The sequence below is a fragment of the Microtus pennsylvanicus genome, chromosome 13 (assembly GCF_037038515.1).
Source record: "Microtus pennsylvanicus isolate mMicPen1 chromosome 13, mMicPen1.hap1, whole genome shotgun sequence".
Classification (NCBI taxonomy): domain Eukaryota; kingdom Metazoa; phylum Chordata; class Mammalia; order Rodentia; family Cricetidae; genus Microtus; species Microtus pennsylvanicus.
Genome location: NC_134591.1, coordinates 57480640 through 57502314, shown reverse-complemented (window position 1 = coordinate 57502314; position 21675 = coordinate 57480640). Strand labels below are relative to the sequence as shown.

The following is a 21675-nucleotide window of genomic DNA, read 5'->3' as shown; positions in this document are numbered from 1 at the left end:
AAGAGGGTTCTGGAAGGCGAGTATCATGATAGATTTGGTGGCTGGGCAGGATGGGGCTAAGCAGGTCCTCTGCAGACAAACGAATCTGATGTGATTCCAGCTGGGCAAGGCAAGAGTGCAGGAAGGGTGCCTCTGCCCCAGGGGCGTCCAGCCTCGGCTGAAACTCAGAGCCCAGGCTTTTCCTTCCTCCTCACCGGAGGAAGAGACCCAAGCCCAGAGCTCATTTCTACAGACCTGGCATTGGCTGGGGTCAGCAGTCACCTAAGTAAGGAGGAAGTTGGCATCTGAGCACAGTGGGGGCATGAACAGGGGTGCCTGAGAGTAGGCAAAGAAACGGGGGAAGGGTGCTGCGTGCAGGTGTCAGGATGATCAGGAGCTAACCTCCCCTGCACCGAGAACGAGGTTTCTAAATATACTCTTCCCTCTTGATTCTGGAGCTTCTGGAGCCTCCCCACGAGGAGGTGAAGGCACAGAATGGCAGCCCAGCCAGCAAGCAGGAGAGCAGGGATTTACGCACGGCACAAACACCCTGTGCACCAGGCCACGCAGCGAGTCAACCATTAATGGGTGCGGCGAATATATGGGGACATGCCTCCTGCAGGTGGCAGGGTACAGGTGTAGGGGCGCAGGCCAGTGATGGGTGGCCATCGAAGTATGAGCAGGGGGCAATGCGTGGCGAGCGTCAATCACAGGTCTCAGCACTCTGCTGCAGAAGATGATGCAGGCATGCTGGGGAGGGGAGAGTCGGGTGTGAGCCAGGCTGGGGTTGAATTTATTTGTGAGGCTGGCGTGCACGTGCTTGGGTGTGAGAGACAAGTGTCAGTGTAACTGGCTTCTGTTGGTGTCTTGGGTGAGATGTGACCTTCTCCTCAGAGGCAGTGATGCTAGACAAGCAGACAGCCCTAAACTTGGGGCTCCGCAGGTCTAGCCACCCACCTGTGCTGTCGTCATAGACCACGGTAGCTGACCGCCACTTGAGGGACTGGACCAAGTCGAGGATGGCGTGGCTGAGAGAGGCATAGTCGGGGTACAGGTTCACATAGAAGGTATCCTTGTTGTCCAGGGGATGGTGTTTCCAGCGCAGTTGGATGTGGGGCACCTCCAAGGCGTTGCAAATGGACTGAACAGCGTTGGTACAGGAGCCCTGCGATGGCCCGAAGATGGCTACTACACCCAGTGCCAACTGGTCACAGGCTGAAACAGAGTGGAGGGGGACACCGGGGTCAGTGAGGTGCCATGCCCATAGGGAGTGGGCAGTGATTTTGACAATCATAAACACATGGAAAAAGATACAGAGGCAAGCTGGGGGAGAGGGGGATAACTCATGAAGTCTCAGTTTCCACATCTGAGCAATGGGGCTCTAACAGTCTCTATCTGATACCAGAGATGTAAGACGGAACAATTGTGAACCCAGCTGTGGAGCGCCCTGACCCTGTAGCCATGTTATATAACCAAGATGCCTTTGTAGGTGGCATCCCACCTTCCAGACAAATAGGAAAGCAAACATCTACTGACTGGGGACTCCAGCTTCTGCCGTCAGTCCTGGCCTGCTCCCTAAGATCTGACATGAACCCCTCTGTTCTCTTTCAGTGATACCATCTGGATGTTTAAGATGCCTCTCAGACCTGTGTTCCACCTTCATTTCTGTGGCTGGGGTAAAATAGCCTAAAAGCAACTTAGGAGAGAATGGGCTTATTTTAGTCCACAGTTCCAAGTGACAGTCCATCTTGGTGGGGAAGTCACAGCAGTGGCTTCAAACAGCTAGTCATGTCACATCCACTGCGAAGAGCAGAGAGAAATGAATATACGCAAGCTCGCTTGCTTGCGTGTGCTCAGTTCAAGTTCTCTACTCTTAGACAGTTTAGGATCCCCTGCCTGGGGAATGGGGAATGTCTGCATTTGCAGGTCCTATTAGGGAAGCCATCACAGCCTAGCCTTCAATAGAAGCTCTAGGTCCCCTGATGTGGGAGTGTCATATATCAATCTGTTCATTTCATTGGCTAAGCAATAAAGAAACTGCTAGGCCCATTGGATAGGCCCACCCTTAGGTGGGTGGAGTAAACAGAACAGAACGCTGGGAGGAAGAGGAAGTGAGGTCAGACTCCGCAGCTCTCCTCTCCGGAGCAGACGCTGCAGAGAGACGCCATGCTACCTGCTCCAGGGAAGATGCACGCTATGAAGCTCCAACCCAGGATGGACTTAGGCTAGAATCTTCCCGGTAAGCGCACCTAGGGGCGCTACACAGATGATTAGAAATGGGCTAAATTAATATGTGAGAATTAGCCTAGAAGAGGCTAGATAGGAATGGGCCAAAGCAGTGTTTAAAAGAATACAGTGTCTGTGTAATTATTTCGGGTAAAGCTAGCCGGGCAGGGCAGGCGGCTGGGGTTTTGGGGACACAGCCCCGCCGCCGTCCTTATTACTACAGTCCCCCACACTCCCTAAGCTCCATTCCCCATAGAAACGATACTTAAAAGATTCATAAAAGGAGGCCTTCAAGTCTAAATACTGAAACATTGGGAAAGTTGACACATTGTTAAACATTCTGTCTTCCCTTCCTACCTTGATAAGATGCACCAGTGCCCAGTCCACCCCTTCTCTTTCACACACATGCATGCACAAGTACATGTGTGTGTGCATCTATGAATGTGTGTGTGTGTGTGTGCGACACACACACACATCCCAAATATGATAATTTTTAAAAGGATAGACATTCCTGCTAGGATGTTCAGGCTAAAGACTTGACTGAAGCTGGGTGGTGGTGGTGCATGCCTTTAATCCTAGCACTTGGGAGGCAGAGACAGGCAGATCTCTGTGAGTTCAAGGCCAGCCTGTTCTACAAGAGCTATATCCAGGACAGGTTCCAAAGCTACAGAGAGACCCTGTCTCGAAAACCAAACAAAAACAAAAGCAAACAGACAAAAAGACTTGTGTCATTCCCTTGCCCTCACCCCCACAAAAATCTGCTTCACGGGCCCACACTTTGCTCTGACCTTGAAACAGGCAACCAAGGATGCAACACTCCTTCCATCCTGACAATGGCCACCCTTATATGTGGTGCTTCTATCCTGGACCAAGGGCTGAGCATCATGTTTGAGACAGGAGACAGTAGAACAGGCACAAGGTATGCAATGTAGCAGACAGTGTTGAGATGCTGATGGTGTGGAGGACATTGCTGGTGATAAAGATGTTGTGGCATCTTAGTCATGGAGATGAAGCCAGCAGAGATGGCAAGAGATGTGAGTGGAGAGAGAAAAGGAAATAAAAATGGGCTTCTGTGGAACACTGTACCTGTGGGATGCTGCTGTTGCTGCTAAAGATGTTGTTGTCAGGGAAATGATGGTGTTGAGGATCGAAGGAAGGATGATGTTGGTGTTGACAAGACTGGTGGTGATGACGATGCTGTCATAGCAACCATGGATACTATGGCAGTAGAGGTAGGGATAGAGGTGGTAGCATGGATAGGGATGACAGTAATTGTGGTGGTGACAGATGATAGTAATGTCACATTAGACTCCATTCTCCCAATAGTACAGGGTTTGGACCTACTTGGGCTCATTCCCGGCCGATTTCCACTTCTTTTTTCTCCTTGCCCCCTCGCTACATCTGTTTTCTAGTCCCCCCGTGCTTCTTCCACTCTCTAAGACTCTTATAGGATGGAAGAACTCTGCTACCAACAAAGCCCAGGACAGAGGTTGTCACAGCGTCATCAGCAGCAACAACAGCAGCCTTGCTTCCAGATGTTCCCAGAGCAGCAGCCAACCTTGTCCTGGCAGTCCTGCGCATACACTGCAGTAATTACATTATTTGTGGCTTCAATTTTGAATCCATTTTCTGGTCATTTTACAGTAACTCGATGGTTCACAGTCATTGTAGGAGTCCCCAGCCTGAATACACCCTCCCTTCCATGGCAATTGTAGTTATAGCTGAAATTATCCCAATCAATTTGTGTCTTAAAAGGAATTGAGCCACCCAGAGAATAAGTGCAGGCAGAGGAGCCTGGGGAGTGCTGGGTCGATTCCAGCCTGCTCTGGCCAGGCTTGGAAGAAAACACAGTGTTTTCTGGGCTGCTGGCTCAGATCCTGCTTGGCAGACATTCTTCTTTTAATTTTCCACAAAACACTTCAAAATAAAGGCAATAGTGAAAGTCCCTTTTAATAGGGAAAGGCCCCCTGGGCCCCAAGCAAGAGGAAGAACTAATTTAGCCAGAGTCGGTGGGGTAGATGGTGCCAGGTTTTGTGTTCCTGTGTCCCTTTGCCCCACATGACCTAAGGTGGTGGGATCCAGGCCACGGGGGGAAATGGTGGTGCTAACTTGCATCTAGGAACAATGAACTATCACTGGAGTCCTTGGAATTGGGCCTACGTGCATCTTCTTGAAGGGTCCTAAGGAAGGTCCTGAGGAATGCAGCTTGAAAAGCAAAGATCAAAAGGAGAATAGACCAGGGGAGTATGCAGCTCCTGCGGGGTGGGGCGGTGTTCCGTGGGAGCTAGCCCAGCCGAAGAAATGTCTGGAGGACCAGACAGCATTGCTTCCATCTGTGGAAGAGGGAGGCTATCTGCCAGGTTTGAAAACCTGAGATACAGTGCCATATTCTAAAGCCCCCTGTCGGCATCTGTGTGCGCATGTGTTGGAGATGGAACCCAAGGTGTGTGTCAGACAAGCTTTCTACCACTGGGCCACACTCCTGAGCCTTTTCCTTTATGGCTACTTAAAATCGCATTGTGTAGTTATGTGCCAGTCTGTCTGTTCTCTTGCAGATGTTTTAGATGGTCCTTTCATCCATTTCTAGCTTTTGGTTGTTAACAAAAATGACTAGATAGAAATATCTTTCTATCAAAAGGTTTGCAGATATATAGTGTGGTGGTTTGAACGAAAATGGCCCCCCATAGGGAGTGGCATTACTAGGAGGCGTGGCCTTATTGGAGTAGGTGTGGCCTTGTTGGAGGAAGTTTGTTACTGTGGGGGGTGGGTTTGAGGTCTCCTATGCTCAAACTACACCCAGTGTAGAACATAGTTCACATCCTGCTGCCTACAGATTAAGATGGAGAACTCTGAGTTCCTTCTCCAGCACCGTGTCTGCCTGCATGCTGCCATGTCCCATCATGAAGATAATGGACTAAACCTTTGAAACTGTGAGCCAGCCCCAGTTAAATGTTTTCCTTTATAAGACTTGCTGCGGTCATGGTGTCTCTTCACAGCTACAGAGACCCTAACTAAGACATGCAGCCACATGCAAACAATGCTGTGGTGAACCTGAATCTACCCCACCAGCCTTGTGGACAAGAAACAAATCTCAACAGTCATGTCTCACCACACAGAGACAGATCAGAGAGCCAACCGTGAAAGACACAACCACAGAACTCCTAGAAGAAAACAGGGGAGACTATCTTTAGGCTAGACAAAGACTTTTCAACCAGGACACACAATGGGAATTATTAACAAATCAGACTTCTGACAATTAAAGACTCTGCTTTTCATGAGATACAACTACCAAGAGACAGTCCCACATGTAATGGATATAATACATATAGAAATGTACATATTCACACACACACCTAAAATGACTCTTACCAGAATATATAAAGAACTCTTTTAAATCAACAAGGAAATGATAAGAAGCTCAATTTTTAAAAGGTCATTGAAAGGTTACGAAAAAAAGCACTCCCAAAAAGAGAAAAAGAATATTCAAAGGACCTATTCAATATTCAAATTAGCACTGTGGGGCATGTTAGGTCTTATGGGGCAATGGAACACAGAAGGACAAAACCTGGTACCACCTACCCGACCTGCTCTGGCTGAATTAGTCCCTTCCTCCTGCAGAGCCCTACGAGGCCTTTCCCCACTAAAAGGGACTTCTGTTGTCTAACCATCTGATAAATATAAAAGAAAGCCACAATAAGACAACCACTTAACAAATCAACATAACGCTTAAAACCTTTAAAAAAAGAAAAACCTTAAAAAGTCTAAATGACCTTCCTGCAGGTCGGCACAGATGTGGAACACCTGTTGGCCTTGTGCACTGCTGTGGGAGTGCAAATTTGCACAACCACCTGTGAGACCATTTGGCTGAACACGGTGACCCTACGCTTTAGCTCCTGAAAACAAACTCAACAAAACCGGGTACCTGTATCCCTGGAGACGAGCACACAGCCATTCACAAAAACACTGCACTAGAAACCCCCGAGTGGGAGCAACTCAAGGGCTGGCGGAGAGTGAGAAGGCAGGGCCATCAGTCACGATGACCCATGAGTGCAGGGCTGGGGAAGACTGCCAGAGTTGATACTACAGGGGACTCTCAGGGATGGGAGGTGGGGCTCCAGGAGCAAACCTCCTAAAGGAGATGTTGAGTGATTCTAACCTCCTGACCTCTGAGGCCAGGCCCAAGCAGTGCATGGCAGCAGCCTGGAGTGCAGTTACAAGCAGACGGCCTGCTCACAGGGGCTCCCAGAGGCCTGGAAGGGTTTGCCTGCTCTCTGGCTTGATCTGGGCCCTGGGATGCTGTCTTGAACTGGCTCAGACAGGTTTGTTTCTTCTGAGTACTCCCTGGCCAAGCCCAGGATGGGCTCTCTTCTCCGTCATTCCCTGTGGTTCCCAGGCCTGGGGCCACCTCCCTAGCCATGGTAAACAGAAGTTCTGCCTCCACCTTTCTCACCTTGTGACCCCGACTTATGACACACCAAATGCTCCCCAGAGGTGCTCAAGTGTGTTCCTGTCCTCTTGCAGATCTGCCCTGCTTTGAATATTACCCTTGTCCTTACTGTTTCCCACCGACCTTCAGAACACAGCTGAGACATCTCCTACTCCAGGAAACCCTCCTGCCTGGGCCAGCACATGGGTGACTTGTTATTATTCTCTGGCTGTGTAGCCGGTGGTCTTATGACCCAGTTTCCTAATACCATGGATGTGACCTGAAGAGGGGCAAAGCTTTGTCTCCCTCTGGGATTAACAGGAGATTTAAATTTAAAGTGACTTCCGACATACCAGGAATTTGTTCATACTGTCTCTCACTTGTACATCGGATGAAACCCTCCGTAATGACTCTGGGCACTCTGGGTGCGGGTCCATGAGGTGCGCTGGTTAGTATTGCCAACTTGACACAAACTAGAGACACCCGGGAGGGAGGCACTGCAACTGAGGAATTGCACCCATCAGATAGATGGGCCTGTGGGCATGTTTGTGGCTATTGTCTTGAGTGATGATGTAAGAGGGCCCAGGCTACTGTGGGTGGTGCCACCCCTGGCAGGTGGTCCCGGGTTGTATAAGAAAGCAGGCTGAGCACAAGCCGGGGAAGAGAGGCAGTAGGCATGGTCTCTGCTTCAGTTCTGGCCTGCAGTCCCTGCCTTGGCATCCCTCCAAACTGGATCTGGTCAGTGCTTTATCATAGCAACATATAGCAAACTAGGACACTAGGTTATATAGTACAATAATGAATCGTTAATAGGGATTGCAGTCTAGGGATGACACACACACACACACACACACACACCTCAAGGAGTTGAGATTGCAAAAGAAAAGTCTAAGATTATCAAGACAGAGGGGAAGAGGCCTGACCTTATCTTAGATAGAATATAAGGAAAAGAATGAGTTAGCTCAATACAAGCAAGGCTCAGTGTGGGCAGAGTGTGCCTATTTGAAGGAATTAGAAGCAAGGGGAACAGGATGTACAAAAGCCCCGAGGAGGGAGGTAGAGCTAGAAGACACAACTGCGTCTAAGGGACTGGGGGTCCAGATGTGACAGGAAGTCAGGAAGATGTAGGGCTAGATCGGCCTGGCTTTAAGGATGACCTGAGGATGAGGCACACCGTCTAAGGCTTCAGGGGAGTAAGCCGTGTGGTCTGATATGGAAGGAAAGGCTATAGTTGACTGCTGGGAGTGGGCGGTTCTGCCTCTGGTCTCTGCGAACAACCTGGCAGTGTTGCATACAAAGTGTAAGAAGGAAGAGCCCTGGGAAGGCTTCCAAACTGTGCTCCGCTGCCACCAGGTTGGGGAAGGTGCCTATGTGGGAATACTAAACATCACTAGTCAGACAGCATAGCCTTCGGGCTGGCTGGACCTATGAGGGCCTCTGATCTGACGCCAGGCATTTGCTGAGCCCTGAAATTTCTGGGGCTAGGCCTGATCCAGTGTAGTCATTTGCATGTGGGTGTCAGCATGGCAGGGAGATAGATGCTTAGCTTCCTGGTGCTGGTCGCATGGTATGCAGGGAACAATCAAGACTAGTTCAGGGAGGTAGGGTTCAGGACTAAGCTAGGGTGGAGTGACGCTCATGAATGTCAGACACAACAGCTCAATCTCATGGAGCCGCTTACCTTAGGAGAGGAGGGGGAGCAGGGAAAGCCTTTGTAGGAGTCAGGCCCTGCCTTAATGTCCTAGTGTGTAGAGGGCCAGGGAGCCCAGTGTATCCAGAGCAAAATCCTATTTGAGAGCCAGACACCGTTGTAAGCACTTAACAGAGGTACTCTGTCCAACGCAGCTAAAGTCAGGGTGGTAGGGATGCCAGCTTCCACACTCTGCAGACTCTGACCTCAAAAGCTAACCCACAAGGCTTTGGAAAACAGAGCAGGCAACATTCTGGCGGCTCCACCCCTGGCAGCCCAGGAGGTCAAACAGCTTAGAAACCAGGAACTCCTTAGAGAGATAAGGCTAGCTTGTGGGCTAGTCTCAGCCTACCATGGATGATGCTAGCCCCTAAGCTCAGTTTACAGGGGTCCTAGACAATGACTCTTAGGTTCTCATGGCTTACCGATACATTCAACAATCACTTCACTGAGCAGTTACTACAGTCCCTTATCCTTCAGGTGCCCCAGGAATAGAGCAAATACCAAGAGAGTCTTCCCTTCAGTAATGTGAGGGAGAAGGGAAAGTACATTAAAAACCCAATGATTTTACTAAAAATTGTGATATGAGCTTTGATGGGTTATGATATCATATTTCGGAAAGGATGACCTAGTCATTTTGGAAATGAGATTCCTTAGGCTCGAGATCTTTAAATGGTTACATGGAAATCGAAGGTTCTATGGAAGCTATTTCCAGTTATCTAAGCCTTTAAGTTGAATTTGAATTAAATATATATGTAAAAATATAGTTCAGATATGCAGTCTCCCTCAGGATCCGCAGGGAATTGGTTCCAGGACCCCCTGCAGATATCAGACTCGCAGATGCTGGGTCCCTGGCACTGAGGGGCTTGGTATTTGCATATTTCTTCCACACACTACGCCTTATGCTCTATCGTCTTAAGATGCCTCATCCCACAATGCAATGCAAATGCTATGTAAATAGGCACTGTGCTTACTCTTTAGGGGAAATGACACAGCAAAGTCTATATGTTTAGTACGGAAGAAATTATTTTTTTTTCACTCCTGGAGTTTTTGGCCCATGATTTGCTAAAACCATAGAGCCCATGGGCCTGGAGGGCCGACTGTGTGCATGCACACAAGCACGGGTTTATGCATACGAGCTGTCATTTAAAAGACATTAAAATGGGGCTGGTGAGATGGCTCAGCGGTTAAGAGTACTGGTTGCTCTAGCAGAAGAGCCAAGTTCAGTTCCCAGCACCCACACTGCAATTCATAATCAAACTCCATTACCACAGGGATCTGACACCCTCTTCTGACTTCTGCAGGCACTGCATACATATGGTACCCATATATACATATATATACATATATACACATATATATACATATATACACTTATACACATAAAACAAAAGTAAATAAATCTTTAAAAAACATAGTAACAACAACAACAACAAAACCCACTGGGCACTTGGGTGTGCGTTATAGCACACTGGCAACTAGCTACTCACCCAGGAACTGAGAAATTAGTTACTGGTGTGTGTGTGTGAGGACCCGTGGACAGTGGTATTTCAGTCTCTTTTAAATTGTTTTTATCTTATCTTTAAGAATTCTGGTGTGGAGTCACTTAAAATAGACTTACCACAACTTGCTGTTGCGAGCCAGGATTTTCTAATGACGACGCAGGCAACAGAAAGTACAGACACAGCCAGGCGGTGGTGGTGCACGCCTCTAATCCCAGCACTCGGGAGGCAGAGGCAGGCGGATCTTGTGAGTTTGAGGCCAGCCTGGTCTACAAGAGCTAGTGCCAGGACAGCCTCCAAAGCTACAGAGAAACCCTGTCTCGAAAAACTAAAAAAAAAAAAGAAAGAAAGTACAGACACACACCGAATATGGGACAAGGGTCAGACTCAGGACTCAGCTATAGCCTCTGGGGTCAAGCCGCTGCAGGAACTGAGCAGCAAATGCCGTTTTCATGAAGTCTTTTTTGTTTGTTTGTTTTTTTGTTTTTTTCGAGACAGGGTTTCTCTGTGGTTTTGGAGCCTGTCCTGGAACTAGCTCTGTAGACCAGGCTGGTCTCCAACTCACAGAGATCCGCCTGCCTCTGCCTCCCAAGTGCTGGGATTTTCATGAAGTCTTTTTTATGGCAGGCAGATGGTGTGCTCTCGGGCGAGTATGGTATCTGTTTTATATGGACGCTACCTCTTGCTACTTGAGTAGGATACTAATGAAAGATAAAATAAGTTCCATAGCAAGGAGACTATGGTTAATAATAATGTATTGCATATTTTGAAAGAGCTGAAAGAGGGGATCTTCAATGTTCTTACCATAAAGAAATTATGAATGCTAGATGTGGTGGGTGTCTGGGGTCCTCTGATTTGAGCAATATACAAGGCACACATGTATCCAAACAAGCACATCCTATACCATAAATAAATATATTTTCCCATTAAAATAAACTAACAGAAAAGAAAACTCAACTTTGAAAATGTTCATGTTGGTTCAAAGGTCCTGGAAACCTTGGCTGGTTCCTTCAGGCAATCCCAGGCCCTGCCTACCTTTCCTCCGCTAACCAACCCCCCTTCATAGCCTCCCAGGGTCTTGCACGTAATTCAGGTTGACCTTGTACTTGCCACATAGCCCAGATTGGCCTGGAGCTCATGATCTTACCTTGGCTTCCTGACTGCTGGCATTACAGGCTACAGCACCATGCCTGGCTAGCCTGAGACTTCCTTACAGCCCCTGCCCCTGCTCCTGGGAAATTGGCATGGGCTGCTCTAGACAGAGAAAGAATCATGCCCCCCAGACCAAGTGGAAAAGGCTTCACCCGAAGTGCACAGCGAGGATCGACGCACTCACCCTTCTTGGTGGCCTCGAAGCTATCATGGAAGTGAATCCGCTGAATGTCGTAAGTCAAGGTTGTGTTGGGCAGCAGAGTCCTGTTCCTGTTGATGATGTTGGCAGAAAATCGAAAGGCATGCTCCTCGGCGTTCATGACCTGGGCGTTGGGGCCATCCGCATACTCAAAGATTCCTCCTGTGAGAGATGACACAGCTGTGTGTGGGCAGGAGGAATGGAGCCGGAGCAAGGATGCACCACGCAGGTTATATAGACAGGGTCTTCCCACCCCAGCGTTCAATAAGATCCTAGATAATTTCCATGTTCAAAAATTATACATTTTACCCAGCTGGCAAATTCCTGCTTAACAAAATCTGACAGGCCAAAATAAGATTACCAACTTAACACTGCTATGAAAATTCTTAATAGAGTTCTGGCAAGTAGAACCTACCAGAATATTACAGGGCTAACATACCATGACCACATAGTTTTATTTCAGGAATGCAAGACCGGTTCAATAAAGGAATCTGTGAGTACAATTTCACCACATCGATAGTTCAAAGGGGATGAAAATATGATCCACTCTCAAAACTCAGGGAGGCATCTGATGAAATCCAGTGTCTACCGCCATAAAGAATGTCTAATACGGCAGCGGCAGGAAAGGCACTTCCTTCAAGCAACTTTAGCTCACGTCAGCCCTAATATCACAGTGACTAATACCTAATGAAACACGGGAGGCGTTCTTGTCAAAGGAAAAATTTAAAAAGCGTTGGTAAAGATTCACACTGTGCCGCTAACCTGCAAGACGAGACAGAAAGTGAACGGGAGGCACGGCTGCCGCCAAGGTGCAAACTCCTATTTGCACATGGGATAATTGCTAATGTGCTGTGATTGTCCTCACTCCCCACTATGTCTCTTACCTCCCTCCCGCTCCTTCCTGGCGAGGTCCCCTCTACCTTCATGACTTTCTCTTTCATTGTGCACGTACGGGCCTTGTGCAGGTGATCGTGGACGCTGTCTGCTCAGGACTGCAGAGGCCGTGCCACACCCAAAAGTCAGCATTTCATGGCACTCCTCCCTAGCCTCTGGCTCTTACCGTCGTCCCACTCCCTCTGGGCCTCAAAGGGCTAATGTGGAGGATGTCCCGGTTAGGGCTGAAGACTCAACACACTTATTCTTAGCACTTTGACCAATTATGAATCTCTGCTCTGACCATCGCATATAGCCCACAGAGGTTTTTCTGACCAAAGTTGCCCCAACCTATGGGTTTAAACAGAAAAAAACAGAAGGCAGCTTAACTGCACAAGCATTTATCAAATCAGCAGCAGCAGCAGCAGATTTTCCTCTGCTGTATAAGGCCTGTATATCCCTAGCTATAGGTTGTTAAGCAAGTTCATAGCACCATGCGCACATTCCTTTCCATGGAGCAGACCTCAGATCCAATCAGGAATCGGTTGGTTACGCTTGGAACATCAGTGCTACTATTGCATCAGTGGGTGCAATGGGGGAAAAAAAATCAACCCTAGCTACAAAGACAGGTGAGAATGGTTAGGGAGAGTTAAACAAGTAGTTAGCACATATTGACAGCGCCGCTTTCTATCAGCGAGAACTCAGAAGGAAACTTAACAGCGAAAGGTCCCCCTCCACAGCAATAGCACACACACTGAAGAACAGATAATAACCCCAATACAAACATGCAATTCCAACAGCTTATGATGAAAACAAATAAAACACTGTAAGCAAGAGAGACAGCCAAGCCAGGAGTGGTGGTGCAGGCCTTGAATCCCAGCACTCAGGAGCATAGGCGGTGGATCTCTGGGAGTTTCAGACACGCCAGGGCTACCTAGTGACCCCCTGGCAGGAGGCAGAGACAAAGAGACTACACACACAGCTCCGATGCTGCTGTCCCTGGGAAAGCAAAATTTCAGGTCTCAGTTTTCTCCGGCCATTTTTCAGTTTAATTCAGCTCCGATCAAGCCACAAAGGACTTCTCTTCGACTTGGAAAAAAATGACTCCAAAATGTGAAAGCTAAGTATGAGATAATGACTGAAAAAAAATGTCTTTAAAGAAATGATGAAAGGTGACTCGTATTATCAGATTTGAAAATATATCATTAAGCCAAAATAATTAAAACCATGTTGTAATAGCGTCTGAAAACACAGGAGATCAAGAGAATGAGATAAAAAGCCGTTGAAAGAGGCTCAAGCAGAGACAAGTATCTAAAACATGAATGAGAAGATGTTTCGCAGCAGTGGCAAAAGAATGAATTATTCATTAATTGTGTCCTGACAATTATTTTATTATTTGGGATTTTAGTTTTTTTTTTTTTTGTGATACAAGGATTGAATCCAGGGTTTTATACATGCTAGGCAAGCACTCTACCACTGAGATACATACTTGGGTCTCTAGATTCCAATCTTATTCCATGCATCATAGTCATTTCCAGATGAATTAAAGATTAGCAAGGAAACAAGAGAAAGGGAAGGAGAACACTATACAATTGCCAAAAATGGAAAATAAGGGCAGACAGTATATAATATTGGGCTAGAAAAAGCCTGTCTAAAATAAAGTCAGAAAATGTAGAGAAAGACTGATAACCCCAAAGAAGTAGCGTGAGATTTCTATGCACCAAAATCACCACAAACAACATGGACTGCTAAGAGGCTAGCCTGAAAGAGCTGCATCATAGACAGGAGCGTAAAAGTTAATGTTATAAAAGGCACTTAGACTCAGCAAAAAAGACAGCTACCCCAGCGTAATCCGGCACAAAGGAAAAGTGTGGGTACTCCATTAAGGACAGCAACAAAAATGGAAACAAGCTATCAGTGGACAGAGAGAGCTGTCAGCTTTCCTTGTGACTAAGTACTCAGCTGAAATCAACAGGAAGATGCTGGTTTAGCTCAACTATGGGCAAAGGGAGAAGGCAGGACAAAACACTGAGGGCCTGCCTCATTGTCGGCAGATGGGGAAGATGGCACACACGGCTTCTCCTAATGGCCATGCGTGGAGAAGATCTAGAAACCAAGCCAGGGGATAGTAAGCCATGTATGACCATGGGACTGCAAAAACGGAGTGGTAGACTCCTCATCAGAGAAACTTCTCTTTGTAACAGATGGTGTTCCAGCCAGGGCTTCTATTGCTGTGACCAAACACCATGACCAAAAAGCAAGTTGAGGGGAAAGGGTTTATCTGGCTGACACTTCCAGATCATAGTCTGTCATTGGAGGAAGTCAGGAGAGGAACTCAAGCAGGGCGGGAACCTGGAGGCAGGAGCCGATGAAGAGGCCATGGAGGGGGGCTGCTTACTGGTTTGCTTCACCTACATTGCTCAACCCGCCTGCTTCTAGAACCCAGGACTACCAGCCTAGAGATGTCACTACCTACCGTTAGCAAGGTCCTCCCCATTGACCACCAAATGAGAAAATGCGTTATATCTCATCAAGGAATTTCCTCAACTGAGGCTCCTTCCTCTGATGATGCTAGCTTGTGTCAAGTTGGCACACAACACCAGCCAATACCCATGGAGACCATTACAGAAAACCACAACTGATCAAAACGTAGAGTCGTGGAGCTCAGCCCCAATGGATACAACCTCACCACAACTCCTGTACTTAAAGCTCAGGGATCCTTGCAGAAGGCAGGGCAGAAGGAGCCAGATGACCAGGAGGTTTGCTACAGGTTATATCTCCTAGAAATGTCAGAGAAGCTATATCCAAGAAGTCTCACCAACATGGCTACCTAAGCAAGACCCGAACAAGGATGAAATCTTGTCACATACGCACACATGGAAGGAGAGTGCACCAGGCCTCAACCCATAAACAAGAACCATAGGCAACTAAGGATGCTGGGACCAGGAGGAACAGGCTTCCCTAGGGACGGGGACACAGACTGGTATTCCAATATCAAATGGCCAGCCCTGGAAACATATGTATTATATTATATACATATATAATATAGGTTGTATTTCTAAGTTTTGGAGTGTGTGTGTAACAACAATAAAGGAGAGACCATGAATTTGAAAAAGAGCAAAGGAAGTACATCGGAGGGGGTGAAGGGAGGCAAGAGAAGGGGGAGATGATGAAATTATATTACAATTCCACACACCCCCTTTTTTTGCGACATGATTTCTCTATGTAGTCCTGGCTGTCCTGGAACTCACTCTGCAGACCAGGCTGGCCTTGAACTCAGAGATCCGTCTGCCTCTGCCTCCTGAGTGCTGGAACTAAAGGCGTGCGCCCCCATGTGCGGCTATTTTCAAACATGGCAGTGATATGGGGAATGGCCACGATGTGTTTTGTTTGCTGTTGCTATGGGAGATTTTGTTGCCATTTTGAGGAAATGGGGGAAAGAGAGAAGAATGAAGTGGAGCGGGGATGGGCTTGACCCTGGGGTAAGGGGGACCATTGCATATTTGATACCGTCATGTGTTTATAGATGAGCCTTTATTCTTTTCAGTAATGAGCTTTCTTGGGAGATTATTTGCGCTCCACAAAATTGACCCGTTTTTATGTACATGGTGGTTCTGAGTAAGTGAAGAAGTCATGTGAGCATACCACAACCCGATTTTAGAAATTCTCCATCTTCCAATAACACCCCCCGTGACTCTTCCACTGTTTGTACCAGCAGCCCCAGGGAACCACTAATTTGCTTTTTGTCTCCAAAGATTTTTTTTTTCCCTGAGCATTTTATACAAATACCATCCCATACTGGGTGCTCTGTGTCTGGCTTCTTGTGCTCAGCGGGTTTGAGGCTTATCGATGTGTAGCGCGTCTGAGGACCTTGTTCTGTTTTATTGGTAACTATCATTACTGTGCATAGAGATGCTACGTTTCGTTTATCCATATGCCAGTTTTGAGGGTATTTGGATTGTTTTTATTATTTAAGAAAAAAAATGTGGCTTCCAGTTTCTGGTCTGCCATGTGAAAAGCTTGAAAGACGTCATCACGCCATCAAGGAAGCAACTGAAAAACCAACTTTTCCTGAGTCTGTAAGCATCGAGCCATGGAAAATCATCTTCCCCCAAATTGGTCAGAGCAACTGGAGAACAGAAGAATCCCAGTATATAGGAATTACTAATGAGAAATGCAGGCTTAATGTGTTTAAACACTTGGTCCCCAGCTGGGGACGCTGTGGAACCTTTTGGATATAGGGCCTAGCTATCAGGCATAAAACCATAGGGACAGGGCTAGAAGGTTATAGCTGGCCCCAGTTCCAGCCTGATGTCTTAGCTTCCAAGTTCCCAAACAGACCCAAAACACAACAAGCCATCTACCAGCTCCTGCTGCTGCAGATGGAGCCCCAGACGCTGAACCTCACCCACCATGAAACCCTAAGTCAAAAACACAGCCTTCTTCCACGACGTGGTTTCTGTTGGGTATTTTGTTCTATCTATGAGGAGAGTCTGCGGAAGTAGAGACCTGGGAGCAGAAACCATCACGGGATCCAGCAGCAAAACCCAAAATGCAATTGGCAAGCTCCTGGAGAATCAGTGTAGATAAACCCGCTGGACGAGATCTCCCCCAGGCGAGTAGCACTTATCAGGGTCCCACATCTCTGGGATTATCAGGGTCCCACATCTCTGGGATCCATCCGCTGTCCTTCCAGGTCCTCAGAGTGAGTACTGTGGAGAGCGGGGCCCCGATATAGTCGACAGCAGAATGGAACAGGACTGACTTAAAACCATGTCAGAGAGCTTTCCTCTTCACAAGGTCTGTCTCAGTGAAATCAGCGGACTAGAGCCCAACCTGCCAGAGCTTGATTACGGTAGGATACCTGTGATTCTAGCGCTTAGAAGGCAGAGACAGAGACCCCTGGAATACGCTGGGCAGGCAGAGCCAGTGAGTTCTGGTTCAACTAAAGGAATCTGCCTCGGGCATTAAGATGAGTGCTTGAGATAGGCTTTAAAAATTAGCCCCAGTCTCCACAGGACTGAACACCATTACATACAACACACACACACACACACACACACACACACACACACACACACACCAGACATACACATATAATACACATCAGTTCCTTTATCCAGCTCTCTCCCTCTCTTCCCCTCCCTCTCCCTGCCTCTATCTCTTTTTCATACACACACACTAGCAGAAAATATAGACAGACAGGTATCAGACTCAGACACAGAGATCTTAAGTATGTTGGAATTGTCCCACTGGGAATTCAAAACAACAGTGTCAGTGCGCTAAGCACTCTCGTGGTAAAGTGGACAACATAGAAGACCATGAATTTCTGAGAAAAAGAGACAAAAAGAAATGCTAGAGAGCAGAACATTGTACAGAAACGAAGAATACCAGTCACAGGGGCTGGAGAGATGGCTCAGAGGTTAAAAGCACTGGCTGCTCTTCCAGAGGTCCTGAGTTCAATTCCCAGATCACAACCATGTATAATGAGATCTGGTGCCCTAAACTGACCTGAAGGCATACATGCAGGCAGAACATTGTATACATAATAAATAAATAAATCTTAAGGAAGGAAGGAAGGAAGGAAGGAAGGAAGGAAGGAAGGAAGGAAGGAAGGAAGCCAGAGACAGGTTCCTAGCAGGTGGACCATGAGCTTACGGAAATCTCAATAGAAATATTTAAAACCAGAAACTGAAGCAGGGTGGGCGGCACGGGGCATGGATGGGGAGGAGAAAGCAACAGGACAGGTTGTTTCAAATTAAAAACGAAATGGAAAGAGCAGAAGAGAGCCGTGAGAAGAAATGATGGGAACGATAGTTACTGAAAACTCTTCCCAAATCAGTGTAAAACACCACATTGCAGGTTTAGGATGCTTGAAAAATACTGTGTAGGGTGCCCATCTCAGTTGTATCTAAGCATACACTTTCAAATAGCAGAAAGTGAAGGATTAAAAAGAATCCCGTCGGAAGAAAAGAGAAACACACCTTCCCTACAGACGAGTGCAGTCGGGAATTGTATCTGACTTCGCGAGTCCACCTTGTTGCGGAGAGAGTGGTGTGAAATGTTTGAAGGGCAGTGGGAAACAAACACCAACCAAGAATTCTTTACCTGGAGAAATTAGCCTTCAAATGTGAAGAGAAATAACAACAAAAATGGAAGAAATTTGTTTACCGTGGACCTGCACTTCAGGAAATGTAAAAAGACATTCAGAGAGAAGGAAAATGATGCAGGTCAGAAATGGGAACCAAAACAGAAAATGAAAAACACTAGAAAGAAATTAAGTGAAGGCAAAATTATGTTTTTCTTATTCTGAATTGATTTAACAAATAACTGCTTGTTTGAAATAATAGCTAAACACACACGCACACACAGAGTTATTTATAAGCCAAATCAATGACATCACAGGTGCAAGGACGGAAGGGAGAATTGTTGCAAGAAGGGACCAGCTTTGCGAGAGATGTAAGGCTACCTGGGGAGGGCTTGGGTTAGTTGTAAATGGACCTTATGAACTTTGGGGCAACCGCAAAAGAGGGAGAAGTACACCTGACACTCTGAAAGATGGAAGGTGTTGGAATCATAAAATCTTTTTGATTAAAGCAAAAGGCAGAGAAAGAGTAGAAAATTAAAATAGACAACAAGGGCAGAAAACGGTGAGAAACATAGATTGTATTAGCCTAGCTCTACCAAATTTGGCTTTAAACACCAATGGTTCAAAGGCATTTACAAAAGGCATTGGCAGAGTGAACAAAAGACAATAAGACCCAAGTGCTTCTTGTCTGCAAGAAAGTACATGGAGCGTAAATATTCAGGATTGAGACTTCATCCTGACCAATTGTTCCTGTTATGAGTATAAAGTGTCCATCTCGATCTCTTCGGATTGATTTTAGTTTGAAGTCAGTTTTGTTAGAAATTAATATGGCCACACCTGCTTTTTTCTTAGGACCATTTGCTTGAAAAATCTTTTCCCAGCCCTTTACTCTGAGTAGATGCCTGTCTTTGTGGTTGAGATGTGTTTCTTGCAAACAGCAGAATGTTGGATCCTGTTTTCGTATCCAATCTCTTAGCCTGTGCCTTTTTATAGGTGACTTCAAACTCTATTACAGAGCTACAGTAATGAAAACAGGGTGGTACTGGCATAAAAACAGAGAAGTCGACCAATGGAATCATATAGAAAACCCGGATTTTATCCCACACACCTATGAACACCTCATTTTCGATAAAGGAGCTAAAAGTATACAATGGAAGAAAGAAAGCATCTTCAACAAATGGTGCTGGCACAACTGGATGTCAACCTGTAGAAGAATGAAAATAGATCCATATCTATCACCATGCACAAAACTCAAGTCCAAATGGATTAAAGACCTCAATATCAGTTTGAACACAGTGAACCTGATAGAAGAGAAAATGGGAAGTACTCTACAACACATGGGCACAGGAGACCACTTCCTACGTATAACCCCAGCAGCACAGACATTAAGGACCTCATTGAATAAATGGGACCTCCTGAGACTGAGAAGCTTCTGTAAAGCAAAGGACACTGTCACTAAGACACAAAGGCAACCCACCAACTGGGAGAAGATCTTCACCAACCCCGCAACTGACAAAGGTCTGATCTCCAAAATATATAAAGAACTCAAGAAACTAGACCGTAAAAGGCTAATCAACCCAATTATAAAATGGGGCATTGAGCTGAACAGAGAATTCTCAACAGAAGAACTTCAAATGGCCAAAAGACACTTAAGGTCTTGCTCAACTTCCTTAGCGATCAGGGAAATGCAAATCAAGACAACTTTAAGATACCATCTTACACCTGTCAGAATGGCTAAAATCAAAAATACCAATGATAGCCTTTGTTGGAGAGGTTGTGGAGAAAGGGGTACACTCATCCATTGCTGGTGGGAATGCAAACTTGTGCAACCACTTTGGAAGGCAGTATGGCGGTTTCTCAGGAAATTCGGGATCAACTTATCCTTGGACCCAGCAATACCACTCTTGGGAATATACCCAAGAGAGGCCTTATCATACAACAAAAGTATATGCTCTACAATGTTCATAGCAGCATTGTTTGTGATAGCCAGAACCTGGAAACAACCTAGATGCCCTTCAATGGAAGAATGGATGAAGAAAGTATGGAATTTATACATATTAGAGTACTACTCAGCAATAAAAAACAAGGACTTCATGAATTTTGCATACAAATGGATGGAAATAGAAAACACTATCCTGAGTGAGGTAAGCCAGACCCAAAAAGAGGAACATGGGATGTACTCACTCATATTTGGTTTCTAGCCATAAACCAAGGACATTGAGCTTATAATTAGTGATCCTAGAGAAGCTAAATAAGGAGAACCCAAAGAAAAACATATAGGCATCCTCCTGAATATTAACCTTCAGCAAGCGATGAAAGGAGACAGAGACAGAGACCCAAATTGGAGCACAGGACTGAAATCTCAAGGTCCAAATCAGGAGCAGAAGGAGAGAGAGCATGAGCATGGAACTCAGGACCGCGAGGGGTGCACCCACCCACTGAAACAATGGGGATGTTCTATTGTGAACTCACCAAGGCCAGCTGGCCTGGGTCTGGAAAAGCCTGGGATAAAACCGGACTCTCTGAACATAGCGGACAATGAGGACTACTGAGAACTCAAGAACAATGGCAATGGGTTTCTGATCCTACTGCACGCACTGGCTTTGTGGGAGCCTAGGCAGGTTGGATGCTCAACTTACTAGACCTGGATGGAGGTGGGGGTTCCCAGGACTTCCCACAGGACAGGGAACCCTGATTGCTTTTCGGGCTGGGGGGAGACTTAATTGGGGGAGGGGGAGGGAAATGGGAGGCGGTGGCGGGGAAGAGACAGAAATCTTTAATAAATAAATAAATTTAAAAAAAAAAAAGAAAGTACATGGAGTGAAGGCGTGCAGAGTAAGAGCGAATGGATCGACGGTCGGTGGAATTCATGGCTGGAATGCAAGGGCAGCTCGAAACACAAAATCTGACCAAGGCGAGACACTGGCTTAAGTAAATGAAGTAGGGAATCTCACACGATTATCTCAAGCCCTGAAGAGAAACCTTTGGAAAAGTTCAGCTCATTTTTTTTTCTAATAAAATACTTAAGAAACTATGAATTAAGTAAAAGCTGTATATGAAAAACCCACAGCAAACATAGTGAGTGGTGAAAGAATGGAAGCTCCTCTCAAGGACCGGGAACAAGACAAGGATGGCGTTGTGAACTGGATATGGGATGTCCATCATCGGCTCACTGGATATGGATGTCTATCATCGGTTCACTGGATATGGATGTCCATCATCGGCTCACTGGATATGGATGTCCATCATCGGCTCACTGGATATGGATGTCCATCATCGGCTCACTGGATATGGATGTCCATCATCGGCTCACTGGATATGGGATGTCCATCGTCGGCTCACGGGATATGGGATGTCCATCACTGGCTCACTGGATATGGGATGCCCATCACTGGCTCACTGGATATGGGATGCCCATCACTGGCTCATGTGTTTGAACATCTGCTCAGAGACAGTGGGACCTTTGGGGTTGGGATATATGGCTGGTGGAGGTAGGTCAATGGGAGTAGGCATTTGCCCTGCTTTGCCCTGCATCGTCTT

General features: G+C 46.5%; 1 protein-coding gene across 1 annotated transcript in view; it reads right to left on the bottom strand.

The window, feature by feature from the left end:
* Positions 1-21675, bottom strand: part of Grik3 (glutamate ionotropic receptor kainate type subunit 3) — a 227939-nt gene that overhangs the window by 75596 nt on the left and 130668 nt on the right. Inside the window, exons 2-3 of the mRNA XM_075944795.1 lie at positions 11160-11336; positions 937-1194 (exon numbers count right to left, since the gene is read on the bottom strand). Of these exons, the coding sequence (XP_075800910.1) occupies positions 937-1194; positions 11160-11336 (435 nt within the window). The remainder of the gene's footprint in view (positions 1-936; positions 1195-11159; positions 11337-21675) is intronic.